The sequence below is a fragment of the Cucurbita pepo genome, chromosome LG01 (genome assembly GCF_002806865.2).
Source record: "Cucurbita pepo subsp. pepo cultivar mu-cu-16 chromosome LG01, ASM280686v2, whole genome shotgun sequence".
Lineage (NCBI taxonomy): Eukaryota > Viridiplantae > Streptophyta > Magnoliopsida > Cucurbitales > Cucurbitaceae > Cucurbita > Cucurbita pepo.
In genome coordinates this window covers 7,055,611-7,071,056 of record NC_036638.1, presented here as the reverse complement: position 1 = coordinate 7,071,056, position 15,446 = coordinate 7,055,611, and the positions used below count along the sequence as shown (strand labels likewise).

The window sequence follows — 15,446 nt, the reverse complement described above, 5'->3', positions numbered from 1 at the left end:
TATATATATATATATATATATATATATATATATATATATACTAGCATCAGGTTTGAACCATTATAAATTATATCAGAACCAAACCCCGTGCAATGTGTCAGTTAGGATATTTAGTTTTATGTGGTTAGGAAATTGAAATATAAAAAGGAAAACAAAATCTTCTCCATTAATGAAACTTACAAAAACATAACATCCGTACAGCTTATTTATTTCTAAATGGTTATATTTAATAATTACTTACTAAATATGTGTTCTAAGTTTTGACACTACCAATTAAAAGCTACTAATACAATAAAAAAAAATTAAATAGCTAAAACAAAAATTATTATTATTATTAAAGTAAATAATTATGAACGGTTCAGATATGTCTCTTAATCTAATTATATATACTTCTGTAGCTAATAAAATGAATTGAATGATATATAAGTATTAAACCGTACGATATTGTATAGTATTTTTAAACGTCTTGTCGGTGCACTGTCCATTGTCTACACTTCATTTAATAATTATTTTGTTTTGTCTTTCTTTTTTTATTTTTGAAAAGTGTATTATATTTTCTTGTAATTTTTATAATAGGGAGATTCTAGTTTTTTTTTTAATTAAATATTTATATTATTAAATAAATTTTTATTGCAAAAATAGATTTTACTAAACTATTTTATGTTTTTAATTTTAAAGTTTGAAAACCTAATTATAGTTATAACCTTTCATAATCTTTAAAATTTAATAACCGTTTAATAAATATAAATATAAAAAATGTGAATATTTGATAAAAATGTAGATCAGATAAATAAGAAAATTTATTATTTTTTTTAAAATAATCATCCACAAAAAAAAAATATTAACAGAGTAAATATAGTCGGAGTAAACCAAAAATTTAGGGAAAGATAATTGTAATAACACTTAGAAATTAAATAAAGGCTGTAATTTTAAAATATTTAATTTCAGATTTGTTTTTTAAAAAAGATAATTAAAATAAGATTTTGTAATAAGATTAGGAAATTCAAAACTGAATAGAAAAATCAAAATATTTTCCTTATATAAACTCTTCCATTTTCCCTCCAAACAACATATTTTCCTCTTCCGAAACACTTTTTCTTTCCTTTAAAACCCCATCTCACTGCTTCCTTTCTGCTCCTTCCCATCAAAATATTCCTCAAATTCTTGATAAACACTCCCAACCATCCCGTTCATAACTGAAAAGCTTGCAGATCGTAGAACGATGGCCGGTTCCCTGAAACGAAAATCTCAAGCTCTTGACTCTCAAATTTCACGGTATGTTAGCTTAATTTTTGTATGTATGCTTTTTTATTAATAAAAATTATTTGATTACTTTTCGTCAACGAGTTTTGAATAATAAATTTATTACGGCGGTTGTGACCTGCTTCTCCCAATTTGTTGGCGACTCGAGCTCTTCTTTAAGTTTGTTTCCCTCTAATTTATGATGTGCAGGACAACCAAGATGGCGCGTTTCAATGATTTTCCACCGACCATAGAATCACTCCCAAACGATTTATTGATCGAAGTTCTGGCAAAAGTTGCTGCTTTCTCATTCACGGATTTAGTCCAAGCCAAATTAGCCACCAAGGAATTTCTCAAAGCATCAAGTCATGGCTACATATTCCAGCACGCGTCCCTTAGAAACTTCCAGAAACTTATATGGAACAACAACCCAGAGTTTTGGTCGTTCATGGAAAAATGCAACAACAACGGAAACCCAGAGACTCTATACCAGAAGGGAATGTTGGAATTCTTCACCCATTGTAGAGAAGCTTCTGGATTGGCATATTTAAAGCTTTCGGCCCAAAAAGGCTACCCGGAAACTTGTTACGTATACGGCATCATTTTGTACGCAGCGAGTTTGGAGGATGAGGGAGTGAAGTTCTTGAAGATTTGTGAGGCAAAATTAGGGTTTAAATTGGCTGAATGTCGTCGGAGAGTTAAGGAATTTGTTCGTTATCTTTGGGTTAAGAACAAGATTTCATTGCCGGAAAAGGATTCCAGTGATCAGAGGGGCTGTGAGAGTGTGGTTAAGAATTGTTGTAAGAAGAACGTGAGAAGAATTGGATGGGATGGAAATGATGAGGATGATTATTATAGAGAACACACGTGTGAAGCGTGTAAATGGAATGAAGAAGTTTCGAGATTTTGTAATATGCTTAGAACCGGGAGTTATGATATGCTCTAGGGCACTTGTAATTACCATTATTAGCTTAATAATAAAATTATTTGTATTTTTTTATAATTGTGTTCATATATTTGAATTAATTAACCGTCAAAGCTTATCAATATTCAAATTTGAAATTTATTTAAAAATATTACTATATTTATAATAAAGTCCGAACTTGAAAGTACGTTGTGAGATCTCATATCAATTGGGGAGAAAAACGAAACAAGGACGTATAAAACCTTTTCGTACGAGACGCTTTATTTATTTTAAACATAAATATTAATAAATGGGGACGGAANATATATATATATATATATATATATATATATATATACTAGCATCAGGTTTGAACCATTATAAATTATATCAGAACCAAACCCCGTGCAATGTGTCAGTTAGGATATTTAGTTTTATGTGGTTAGGAAATTGAAATATAAAAAGGAAAACAAAATCTTCTCCATTAATGAAACTTACAAAAACATAACATCCGTACAGCTTATTTATTTCTAAATGGTTATATTTAATAATTACTTACTAAATATGTGTTCTAAGTTTTGACACTACCAATTAAAAGCTACTAATACAATAAAAAAAAATTAAATAGCTAAAACAAAAATTATTATTATTATTAAAGTAAATAATTATGAACGGTTCAGATATGTCTCTTAATCTAATTATATATACTTCTGTAGCTAATAAAATGAATTGAATGATATATAAGTATTAAACCGTACGATATTGTATAGTATTTTTAAACGTCTTGTCGGTGCACTGTCCATTGTCTACACTTCATTTAATAATTATTTTGTTTTGTCTTTCTTTTTTTATTTTTGAAAAGTGTATTATATTTTCTTGTAATTTTTATAATAGGGAGATTCTAGTTTTTTTTTTAATTAAATATTTATATTATTAAATAAATTTTTATTGCAAAAATAGATTTTACTAAACTATTTTATGTTTTTAATTTTAAAGTTTGAAAACCTAATTATAGTTATAACCTTTCATAATCTTTAAAATTTAATAACCGTTTAATAAATATAAATATAAAAAATGTGAATATTTGATAAAAATGTAGATCAGATAAATAAGAAAATTTATTATTTTTTTTAAAATAATCATCCACAAAAAAAAAATATTAACAGAGTAAATATAGTCGGAGTAAACCAAAAATTTAGGGAAAGATAATTGTAATAACACTTAGAAATTAAATAAAGGCTGTAATTTTAAAATATTTAATTTCAGATTTGTTTTTTAAAAAAGATAATTAAAATAAGATTTTGTAATAAGATTAGGAAATTCAAAACTGAATAGAAAAATCAAAATATTTTCCTTATATAAACTCTTCCATTTTCCCTCCAAACAACATATTTTCCTCTTCCGAAACACTTTTTCTTTCCTTTAAAACCCCATCTCACTGCTTCCTTTCTGCTCCTTCCCATCAAAATATTCCTCAAATTCTTGATAAACACTCCCAACCATCCCGTTCATAACTGAAAAGCTTGCAGATCGTAGAACGATGGCCGGTTCCCTGAAACGAAAATCTCAAGCTCTTGACTCTCAAATTTCACGGTATGTTAGCTTAATTTTTGTATGTATGCTTTTTTATTAATAAAAATTATTTGATTACTTTTCGTCAACGAGTTTTGAATAATAAATTTATTACGGCGGTTGTGACCTGCTTCTCCCAATTTGTTGGCGACTCGAGCTCTTCTTTAAGTTTGTTTCCCTCTAATTTATGATGTGCAGGACAACCAAGATGGCGCGTTTCAATGATTTTCCACCGACCATAGAATCACTCCCAAACGATTTATTGATCGAAGTTCTGGCAAAAGTTGCTGCTTTCTCATTCACGGATTTAGTCCAAGCCAAATTAGCCACCAAGGAATTTCTCAAAGCATCAAGTCATGGCTACATATTCCAGCACGCGTCCCTTAGAAACTTCCAGAAACTTATATGGAACAACAACCCAGAGTTTTGGTCGTTCATGGAAAAATGCAACAACAACGGAAACCCAGAGACTCTATACCAGAAGGGAATGTTGGAATTCTTCACCCATTGTAGAGAAGCTTCTGGATTGGCATATTTAAAGCTTTCGGCCCAAAAAGGCTACCCGGAAACTTGTTACGTATACGGCATCATTTTGTACGCAGCGAGTTTGGAGGATGAGGGAGTGAAGTTCTTGAAGATTTGTGAGGCAAAATTAGGGTTTAAATTGGCTGAATGTCGTCGGAGAGTTAAGGAATTTGTTCGTTATCTTTGGGTTAAGAACAAGATTTCATTGCCGGAAAAGGATTCCAGTGATCAGAGGGGCTGTGAGAGTGTGGTTAAGAATTGTTGTAAGAAGAACGTGAGAAGAATTGGATGGGATGGAAATGATGAGGATGATTATTATAGAGAACACACGTGTGAAGCGTGTAAATGGAATGAAGAAGTTTCGAGATTTTGTAATATGCTTAGAACCGGGAGTTATGATATGCTCTAGGGCACTTGTAATTACCATTATTAGCTTAATAATAAAATTATTTGTATTTTTTTATAATTGTGTTCATATATTTGAATTAATTAACCGTCAAAGCTTATCAATATTCAAATTTGAAATTTATTTAAAAATATTACTATATTTATAATAAAGTCCGAACTTGAAAGTACGTTGTGAGATCTCATATCAATTGGGGAGAAAAACGAAACAAGGACGTATAAAACCTTTTCGTACGAGACGCTTTATTTATTTTAAACATAAATATTAATAAATGGGGACGGAAAACTGAAATTAGGTTTATGGTGTTAGGTAATGGAAATATAAACCAAAAAGGAAAAAACAAAATATTTTCCATTAATGAAACTTAAAAAAACACAGCATCCGTAGCTTATTTCTTTATGAATGATTACATATAATAATTACTTACTAAATATGTGTATAAGTTTTGGGACTATTAATTAAAAGCTACTAATATAATTAAAATTTTAAATATCTAACACAAAAATTATTATTTAAGTTAATATAGGTAAATAATGTTGAGGATTATTGGGAGTGAGTCCACATTAAATTATTTTGTTTTGTCTTTCTTTTTTTATTTTTGAAAAGTGTATTATATTTTCTTGTAATTTTTATAATAGGGAGATTCTAGTTTTTTTTTTAATTAAATATTTATATTATTAAATAAATTTTTATTGCAAAAATAGATTTTACTAAACTATTTTATGTTTTTAATTTTAAAGTTTGAAAACCTAATTATAGTTATAACCTTTCATAATCTTTAAAATTTAATAACCGTTTAATAAATATAAATATAAAAAATGTGAATATTTGATAAAAATGTAGATCAGATAAATAAGAAAATTTATTATTTTTTTTAAAATAATCATCCACAAAAAAAAAATATTAACAGAGTAAATATAGTCGGAGTAAACCAAAAATTTAGGGAAAGATAATTGTAATAACACTTAGAAATTAAATAAAGGCTGTAATTTTAAAATATTTAATTTCAGATTTGTTTTTTAAAAAAGATAATTAAAATAAGATTTTGTAATAAGATTAGGAAATTCAAAACTGAATAGAAAAATCAAAATATTTTCCTTATATAAACTCTTCCATTTTCCCTCCAAACAACATATTTTCCTCTTCCGAAACACTTTTTCTTTCCTTTAAAACCCCATCTCACTGCTTCCTTTCTGCTCCTTCCCATCAAAATATTCCTCAAATTCTTGATAAACACTCCCAACCATCCCGTTCATAACTGAAAAGCTTGCAGATCGTAGAACGATGGCCGGTTTCCTGAAACGAAAATCTCAAGCTCTTGACTCTCAAATTTCACGGTATGTTAGCTTAATTTTTGTATGTATGCTTTTTTATTAATAAAAATTATTTGATTACTTTTCGTCAACGAGTTTTGAATAATAAATTTATTACGGCGGTTGTGACCTGCTTCTCCCAATTTGTTGGCGACTCGAGCTCTTCTTTAAGTTTGTTTCCCTCTAATTTATGATGTGCAGGACAACCAAGATGGCGCGTTTCAATGATTTTCCACCGACCATAGAATCACTCCCAAACGATTTATTGATCGAAGTTCTGGCAAAAGTTGCTGCTTTCTCATTCACGGATTTAGTCCAAGCCAAATTAGCCACCAAGGAATTTCTCAAAGCATCAAGTCATGGCTACATATTCCAGCACGCGTCCCTTAGAAACTTCCAGAAACTTATATGGAACAACAACCCAGAGTTTTGGTCGTTCATGGAAAAATGCAACAACAACGGAAACCCAGAGACTCTATACCAGAAGGGAATGTTGGAATTCTTCACCCATTGTAGAGAAGCTTCTGGATTGGCATATTTAAAGCTTTCGGCCCAAAAAGGCTACCCGGAAACTTGTTACGTATACGGCATCATTTTGTACGCAGCGAGTTTGGAGGATGAGGGAGTGAAGTTCTTGAAGATTTGTGAGGCAAAATTAGGGTTTAAATTGGCTGAATGTCGTCGGAGAGTTAAGGAATTTGTTCGTTATCTTTGGGTTAAGAACAAGATTTCATTGCCGGAAAAGGATTCCAGTGATCAGAGGGGCTGTGAGAGTGTGGTTAAGAATTGTTGTAAGAAGAACGTGAGAAGAATTGGATGGGATGGAAATGATGAGGATGATTATTATAGAGAACACACGTGTGAAGCGTGTAAATGGAATGAAGAAGTTTCGAGATTTTGTAATATGCTTAGAACCGGGAGTTATGATATGCTCTAGGGCACTTGTAATTACCATTATTAGCTTAATAATAAAATTATTTGTATTTTTTTATAATTGTGTTCATATATTTGAATTAATTAACCGTCAAAGCTTATCAATATTCAAATTTGAAATTTATTTAAAAATATTACTATATTTATAATAAAGTCCGAACTTGAAAGTACGTTGTGAGATCTCATATCAATTGGGGAGAAAAACGAAACAAGGACGTATAAAACCTTTTCGTACGAGACGCTTTATTTATTTTAAACATAAATATTAATAAATGGGGACGGAAAACTGAAATTAGGTTTATGGTGTTAGGTAATGGAAATATAAACCAAAAAGGAAAAAACAAAATATTTTCCATTAATGAAACTTAAAAAAACACAGCATCCGTAGCTTATTTCTTTATGAATGATTACATATAATAATTACTTACTAAATATGTGTATAAGTTTTGGGACTATTAATTAAAAGCTACTAATATAATTAAAATTTTAAATATCTAACACAAAAATTATTATTTAAGTTAATATAGGTAAATAATGTTGAGGATTATTGGGAGTGAGTCCACATTGGTTAATTTAGTGGAAGATCGTGGATTTATAAACGAGGAATATTATTTTAAATAGTACGAGGCCTTTTGGGAAGCCCAAAGTAAAGTCATACCATTGTGGAGAGTCGTGTTCGTCTAACGTATGGTATTAGAGTCATGCCCTAAACTTAACAATGTCGGAGTTTATGAGATCTTCAGATTTAAAAAAAATAATAATAATAAACTTTCATAATCTTTAAATTTTCAAATTTAAATTTAATATATGTCTATAAATATATATTTAGAAAAGTGAATATTGGATAAAAATGGAGATAAGATAAATATTTAACTTCAGATTTATTTTTTAAAAAAGATAATAAATTTTCTATTCTTAATCTTATTTAATAACTGTCGATAAATATATATTTAGAAAAGTGAATATTTGATAATAAAAAAAAAAATATTTGATAAAAATGGAGATGAGATAAATATTTAACTTCAGATTTATTTTTAAAAAAATAATAAATTTTCATAATCTTTAAATTTTTAGTCAATATTTGATAATGATGTAAATGAGATAAATATTTAATAAAAATGTAGATGAGATAAATATTTAAGTTCAGATTTATTTTTAAAAAAAGGATAATTAAAATCAGATTTCGTACTATGATAAGGAAATTCAAAATATTTTCCTTATATAAACTCTCCCATTCTCCCTCCAATCAACGTATTTTAGGAAGTATTTTTTTTTATTCATAAACAAACTCGAGTTTCCTCGTCTCTAGATTAAAATATTCGTGAAATTCTTTATAAACAGCAAAACGACACCGTTCATAAGTGAAAAGCTTGAAGATCGTAGCACGATGGCCGATTTCCTAAAACAAAAATCTCAGACTCTTGACTCTCAGATTTCAAGGTACGTTAGCTTAATTTTTGCATGCGTACTTTTTTATTAATAAAAATTATTTAATTATTTTTCAGTTTTCAATAATAAATTTATTATCGCGGTGACCCACCACTTTTGTTAATTTGGCCGTGGGTCGAGCTCTTCTTTAAGTTTGTTTCCCTCTAATTTATGATGTGTAGGACAACCAAAAGGGCGCGTTTCAGTGCTTGTCCATCGACTATAGAATCACTCCCGAATGATTTATTGATCGAAATTCTGGCAAAAGTTGCAGCTTATTCAATCAAGGACTTAGTCCATGCCAAATTAGCTACCAAGGAATTTCTCAAAGCATCAAACCACGACTACATATTCCAACATGCATCCACTGGAAACTTCCGTACTCTTCGATGGAAAATCGACCCAGAATTTTGGTCATTCATGGGAAAATGCGTCAACAACGGAAACCCAGAGGCTCTATACCGATCGGGAATGTTGGAGTTCTTCTCCCAGTGTAGAGAAGCTAATGGAATGAAATATTTAAAGCTTTCTGCCCAAAAAGACTATCTGGAAGCTTGTTATGTATACGGCATCATTTTGTACACAAAGAATCTGGAGGACGAGGGAGTGAAGTTCTTGAAGATTTGTGAGGAAAAATTAGGGTTTAAAATGGCTCATTGTCGTCACAAAGTTGAGGAATTTGTTTATCATCTTTGGATCAGGAATAAGATTTTTTTGCCGAAAAAGGATTCCAGTGATCAGATGGGCTCTAAGAGTATGGTTAAGAATTGTTGTAAGAAGAACAAGAACGTGAGAATTGGATGGAATTGGATTTATGATGATTATTATGGAGAGCCCACGTGCGAAGCGTGTAAATGGAAAGAGGAAGTTCTGAAATTTTGTAATATAATTAGTCGTGAGAGTCATAGAAGTGAGAGAAGAGAGAGTCATGATATTCTATTAGGGCCCTTTTAATTACCAGATAGAATTATTTTTTTTTTTTTTAATCGTATTTATATATTTGAATTAATTAATTTTATAATTAGTCGTGAGAGTCATATAAATGTTACTTCAATGTATAATTACCGAAATATCCCTTGAGATAGATCGCTATCCATTTTGCTAGTAGTTGATGAATAAATATTTGGAGGTTCTTTTTAGTGCTCCACTTTATTTTTATTTTTATTTTATTTTATTTTATTTTATTTTGGAACGACATCAATATGAGAATCAGCTACTCTTACGTGGGAATAAAATAATAGATTTTATTTTTATTTTGAATAATTATTCTGTATATTTTCTAGGAAACCATATATATATATTATCCACCATTAAGAATATGCATAGTTGCGACATTCAAATAAATGATGAATACATAAACGAACCGAGACTACGTCTGAATGAGAGCGATCTTGACGATAAGATGATTACAAAAGGCTTAAAGGAAATGAAAGATACTGCTTATGACAATCTTATGCACTTTCATTTTCGATGATTTAATCATAGAAACTTTAATGTTAAACCTGCTTTATTTGCAGTAATTCTATATTAAATGACTTCTTAAAAAATTTAGAATAAATTCGTAACGAATTAATTAAGCGTTAATTTCATATTTATATTGTAACACGTTTAGAAGTTTCTTAATTAATCATATAATATTAATATTAAGTGTTGATATGATTATATGAAAGTGGTAAGTAGGACAAATGAAAATATTAAGATTGAGGATAAGAATAGAATCATATTTTATTTTAGTTCTCTAATCATGTGTGTATGCATATAGAATAGATGGCTAATCTCTCCAAATTAATATTACACCAATGTATATGAACTAATATATAGGTTTGTGGGCAAACGTGCAACGAGCGGGAATCATAAACAATGATGCAACGCATGGGAATCATAAATAACGATGCAATGAGCCGAAATTATAAGCAACGATTCTAACTCATCTTGAATCAATATAGTCAACACTAACCCAAAAATGACGAGATGATAATCTTTCTTAGAAGGAAAAATAGCTGCAATGGAACGATTCAGATTCGACATTTGATGCCCGACACATTTTCTTGATTACGTTACCTACTTGATTTGAATTACTTATGAGAGTGAAGACGGTTCTCATAAATCAGCATATATAATTACACGTTTTTTATATGACGAAAGTGTATCTTGTTAATATAGATAGAAATTATTTGAAATTCTGTTAATTATTTTTATTTATTTATTTATTATAATTCTTTTTTCATCCCCACTTGGAGCTTGAGTCGGATGCCCTCTAAATTGTATGACGCGTATCCCACTCCCATTTTCAATATGCTGTTCGGAACCTTCCATTATTTGTTTTATACCTTTGGATCTATATATTATTGCTTTAATTAATATAATTAATATTCTTTTTTACATTAAATAATTATATATATAAACAGGTTTGAAACATTTTAAAATGTTATAAATCTTGTCTTTTTTTTTTTTTAATAAAAAAATATTATTAGTGATTTTCACCCATATTTGCATTATAACTCAATGGGGTTTATTTTAATAAAATAATTATGCTTCCAAACAATTTTTTTTCTTTCTATTTTTAAAATTTAGGTTACTATAATTTTTTATTTATTTATAAAAATTTAAATTCTTACAAAAATTCTATAAAAAAAATCTATTTTTTTACTAGTCATCTAGTTTTATCCGTTTGTATCTTACAACCAAATTTTGAGGATAAATTATTGGATGAGACGGTCATAATTAGAGTGTCAGTGGCAATTCTTTGAATAACTTTTGGATATTGTTGGATCAGGCTTTCACCCATTGCCCAAGATTTCTCATTGCTACCCCGGTGGGAATTCAAGTCGTGTCTCAGTCTCAGTGTGTCTGATCATCTGAAAAGACCAGCTAAACATCATTGACTTGGTTAGCCTTTCTCGGACCAACAACTTAATTCTAGTTTCTACGAAGGCTCATCGAACAACGTAACTTGATTCAGGATTTGACCCGAACGACAATGTTAAGGGAATAAAATTTGAGATAGAAGATGAATAAGAGGGTTAGGGGGGAGATTCAAATAATGAGAAGCAAATAGGATGGGAATGAGAGAAAGAGGATGATGAATTAGTATCCACTAGAGAGAATTTGGGAGGAGAATATGAATAAATATCATTTTTTTTTTTTAATATTTCTCTCTCATTCATTACATATTGCCATATTCCCAACATTCAAAAAAAAAAAAAAAAATCTTATTTTCCACAAAGGAAATTACTCCTACGTCATTATTAAAGAATAAAAATAAATTAAAGAAATGGAAAATCTAAAAAGCATAATTCTCTAAAATCTAGTTTATAAGGGTATTTTCGTAATTTCACTCCTAAGTATATTTTTTTAAAAATGAGAATTTGGGAATTTTTAATTTTTATATTCAAGGTATATTTGATTGCATGCTTATAATATTTTTTTTTTTTTTGTTGCTTCCTACAAAATTTATTTTTGAAAAATTAGTAAAGAAATTGAAAATAAAAATATTTAATTAATAAAAACTAATTCAGAAACAGAAATTCATGAAGAAATATATATATATTTTAAGTTAAATTAAATTATAATTGGAATCTCATAAAGAAAAAAAAAAATCAATGAGAAAGATTCCCTCAAGAGCTGTATAAATATCAGTTGAGCTTTCCCAGTTTTCTCTAAACACAAAGCTTCCTTCTCAAAAAGCACTTCCTCTCTCTCCTCTTTTCTTTTCTCTCTCTACTTTCCTGGAAAATTAATTCATTTTCTCATATTTTCCCGAGAAAATGGGAAAGCTAAGCTTTAGATTCCTTGAGAATTCAAAGCCTTACTTTGCCATGATATCCTTACAATTTGGATATGCTGGCATGAACATCATCTCTAAGGTCTCTCTTAGTAGAGGGATGAGTCATTACGTCCTCGTCGTTTATCGACACGCCTTCGCTACCGCTTCTATTGTTCCCTTCGTTCTCTTCTTTGAACGGTAATGCCCCGTTCGAAGCTTTTATGAAAATGTTCTAAATAATGGTTATCAAACAGGTCTTAAAGTTTGCTCGGGAATTGAAATGGGTTAATTTGTATTGATCTTTTTCAATTGATTTCAGGAGAGGACAACCGAAGATAACACTCAAAGTTTTCATTCAAATATTTGTGTTGGCTTTGCTCGGGTGAGTAATTTTAAAAGTATAAAAATCCGTTTTTGATATTACGATTCAAAAGTTCGTCGTAAACGATAATCACAACGAGCATTATATTTTCATAATCTTTTTGTTTATTTTGCTTTTCGCAGCCCGGTAATCGATCAAAATTTCTACTACGCCGGGTTGAAATATACTTCGCCGACGTTCTCTTGTGCCATGAGCAACATGCTGCCTGCAATGACATTCGTGATGGCTGTGATTTTCAGGTACTTAGAAATATACAAATCCCAAAAAACAAAAAAACAAATGTATAGTTTCTTTTTGTAGATCAAAGGCTAAAAAATTTTCTTTTCTTTTTCTGTTTGGTTGGTGGGAAAATGAAAAATGGTCAAAAGGATGGAAAATTTGGAGATGAAGAAACTGAGATGCCAAGCAAAAGTTTTGGGAACCTTAGTGACAGTGGGTGGAGCAATGGTGATGACTTTGTACAAAGGTCCACTTGTTCAAATGCCTTGGTCTAAACATTCTCATCACTCTAATCAAGCCTCTGATGATAAAGCCAACAAAGATTGGTTCAAAGGCTCCATGTTCCTCATCATTGCCACTCTTGCTTGGGCTTCTCTCTTTGTCTTGCAGGTAATTTAGTACTTCCCTTTAAATTCTAATACGTCGACCCCGACCCAACAAAACCCGCATCTTGTTTCGGTTTGTTTTTCAGTAAATCGAGCTGTATTTGTCGAAAAAGGTCTTAGAGCATGTGTTACGAGACCTCACACTGATTGGAAAAGGGAATGAAGCATTCTTTATAAGGGTGTGGAAACTTCTTCCTAATAGACGTGTTTTAAAACCGTGAGGGTGACAATTATACGTAATGGATCAAATCGGACAACATTTGCTAGCGGTGTGCCAACGAGGACACTTGGTTCTTAAGGTGGATTGTGATATCCCACGTCGGTTGGAGATAAGAACAAAACATTCCTTATAAGTGTGTGAAAACTTCTCCCTAGTAGACGCGTTTTTAAATCGTGAGGCTGATGACGATATGTAACAGGCCAAAGCGGACAATATCTACTAGCGGAGGGCTCGGACTGTTACAAATGATTTTAGAGCTGGACACCGAGCGGTGTGCCAACGAAGATGTTGGACTCCGTGAATTGTGAGATCCCATATCAGTTAGAGATGGTAACAAAGCATTTCTTATAAGAGTGTAGAAACCTCTCACTAGTAGATGTGTTTTAAAATCGTGAGGCTAACGATGATACGTAATGAGCTAAAGCAGACAATATCTACTAACAGTGAGTTTGAGTTGTCGTTTATATAAACTACAAGTAAGAATGGTGTACTCTTTGTTTTTGGGTGCAGAATCAAGCATTGAAGACATACAAGAACCATCAATTCACTCTCACTACACTTGTATGCTTTGTTGGGACTTTGCAAGCCATAGCTGTGACATTAGTAGCTGAGCACAAAGCTGTCGTTTGGAGAATTGGTTGGGATATGAACCTCCTCGCTGCTGCCTATGCTGTAATCTCTTGTTCATATCAATTTTAAATTATTATTATTTCTCATTTCTAACTGATATTATTAATTTATTATTATTACTCTGTAGGGAATTGTGACGTCAAGTATTTCATACTACGTACAAGGGCTAGTGATTATAAAGAGGGGACCTGTATTTGCAACTGCATTTAGCCCTTTGATGATGATAATCGTGGCCATCATGGGCTCTTTCATCCTCGCTGAAAAGATATTTCTTGGAGGGTAAATAATTTTTTAATCATATTATATATATATATATATATATATATTTATCGTGAGATCCCGCGTTGATCAGACATGAAAATTAAGTATTCCTTATAAAGATGTGAAAATCTCTCCCGGACATACTCGTTTTAAAACCTCGAGAGAAAGCCCTAGAAGGAAAAACCCAAAAAAGTCCATATCTATTAGTAGTGAGCTTGATCCATTACAAATGGTATGAGAGTCAGCCATTGGACAGTGTGCCAGCGAGGACGCTGGCTCACAAGGAATGGATCGTAGGATCTCACGTCTAGAGGGAGGAATGAAACATTTCTTATGGAAACTTCTCCTTAACAAATGGTCTAAATAAGACAATATTTGCTGATGAGCTGTTACAACGTATATAACCTAAATATTTTTATTTTTTTATTTTATTTTTTTAAATTATCGGAATATAGTATAATTTTTATTGTTGAACTGTAGGGAAGAGAATAAGAACGTAATTACGGGTTACACGATACTTCCAACCACTCGAGAATATTCATACCCGAAGATACATTATATAAAATTAATAAAATTTGAAATTCTTTGGAATTAAAATCTCTACTAGGAATATATAAAGGCATCATAAAATTCCCCATTAATTAAATTATTGGATTTTTGTGATGTGACAGAATAATAGGATCCATCTTCATAGTGTTTGGGCTATATTCAGTTCTTTGGGGAAAGCACAGAGAGAATTTGGAGATCAAAGTCGGTGCTGCCGCTGCTTCTTCTGATGAAGAAATACCACAACCAATCAAGCCTCCTTCTCAACCAAATAATAATAATAATAATATTGCAAATAATTCAATTTTCATTTCCATGCCTACCCCTGAAGACCCCATCAAACCCAACCAAATCCCAAGAGAATAATTGAAGGAAAAAGGGATGTTGGAAGGGGCTTTTTTGTCTTTTCATGTTTATGATGTTTGAGTTCTTCTATTTTGTACTCATAATATTTGTAATAATGAAAATATGAAATAAATTGTGATCTTATCTGATTTTGTGTTACTCATAATATTATTTAAATTAAATTTTAAAAATCAGTCACATATTTTATTATTTTAGCTACCTTAATAGTTTTAGAATAAGAAATTGGAGTTACACCTAACTTTAGGATAAAAATGGTAATGCATATATTATATACATTTATACTCTCTTATTTTTAGTAGTATATTATTTTAATTATATCTATATCTATATATATATATATATATATA

The 15,446-nt window shown here is 30.4% G+C and overlaps 5 protein-coding genes across 5 annotated transcripts; all 5 read left to right on the top strand.

Annotated features, from left to right (window-relative positions):
- The first annotated feature begins 1,222 nt into the window (after positions 1 to 1,222).
- On the top strand, positions 1,223 to 2,188 carry LOC111807828 (putative F-box protein At1g67623). The gene is made up of 2 exons (XM_023693713.1): positions 1,223 to 1,275; positions 1,453 to 2,188. Exons 1-2 carry the CDS (start codon positions 1,223 to 1,225, stop codon positions 2,186 to 2,188), a joined length of 789 nt encoding a protein of 262 aa, XP_023549481.1.
- A 1,498-nt stretch (positions 2,189 to 3,686) lies between these two features.
- On the top strand, positions 3,687 to 4,652 carry LOC111807811 (putative F-box protein At1g67623). The gene is made up of 2 exons (XM_023693691.1): positions 3,687 to 3,739; positions 3,917 to 4,652. The coding sequence occupies exons 1-2, from the start codon at positions 3,687 to 3,689 to the stop codon at positions 4,650 to 4,652; spliced, it is 789 nt and encodes a 262-aa protein (XP_023549459.1).
- A 1,281-nt stretch (positions 4,653 to 5,933) lies between these two features.
- Positions 5,934 to 6,899, top strand: LOC111807759 (putative F-box protein At1g67623). The gene is made up of 2 exons (XM_023693630.1): positions 5,934 to 5,986; positions 6,164 to 6,899. The coding sequence occupies exons 1-2, from the start codon at positions 5,934 to 5,936 to the stop codon at positions 6,897 to 6,899; spliced, it is 789 nt and encodes a 262-aa protein (XP_023549398.1).
- Positions 6,900 to 8,282: 1,383 nt separating this feature from the next.
- On the top strand, positions 8,283 to 11,177 carry LOC111807706 (putative F-box protein At1g67623). Its single transcript, XM_023693549.1, has 3 exons — positions 8,283 to 8,335; positions 8,506 to 9,112; positions 11,100 to 11,177. Exons 1-3 carry the CDS (start codon positions 8,283 to 8,285, stop codon positions 11,175 to 11,177), a joined length of 738 nt encoding a protein of 245 aa, XP_023549317.1.
- An 807-nt stretch (positions 11,178 to 11,984) lies between these two features.
- LOC111776488 (WAT1-related protein At5g07050-like) lies at positions 11,985 to 15,138 on the top strand. The gene is made up of 7 exons (XM_023655947.1): positions 11,985 to 12,287; positions 12,409 to 12,471; positions 12,594 to 12,710; positions 12,840 to 13,080; positions 13,807 to 13,968; positions 14,054 to 14,205; positions 14,859 to 15,138. Exons 1-7 carry the CDS (start codon positions 12,091 to 12,093, stop codon positions 15,097 to 15,099), a joined length of 1,173 nt encoding a protein of 390 aa, XP_023511715.1. The 5' UTR covers positions 11,985 to 12,090; the 3' UTR covers positions 15,100 to 15,138.
- The last annotated feature ends 308 nt before the right edge of the window (positions 15,139 to 15,446 follow it).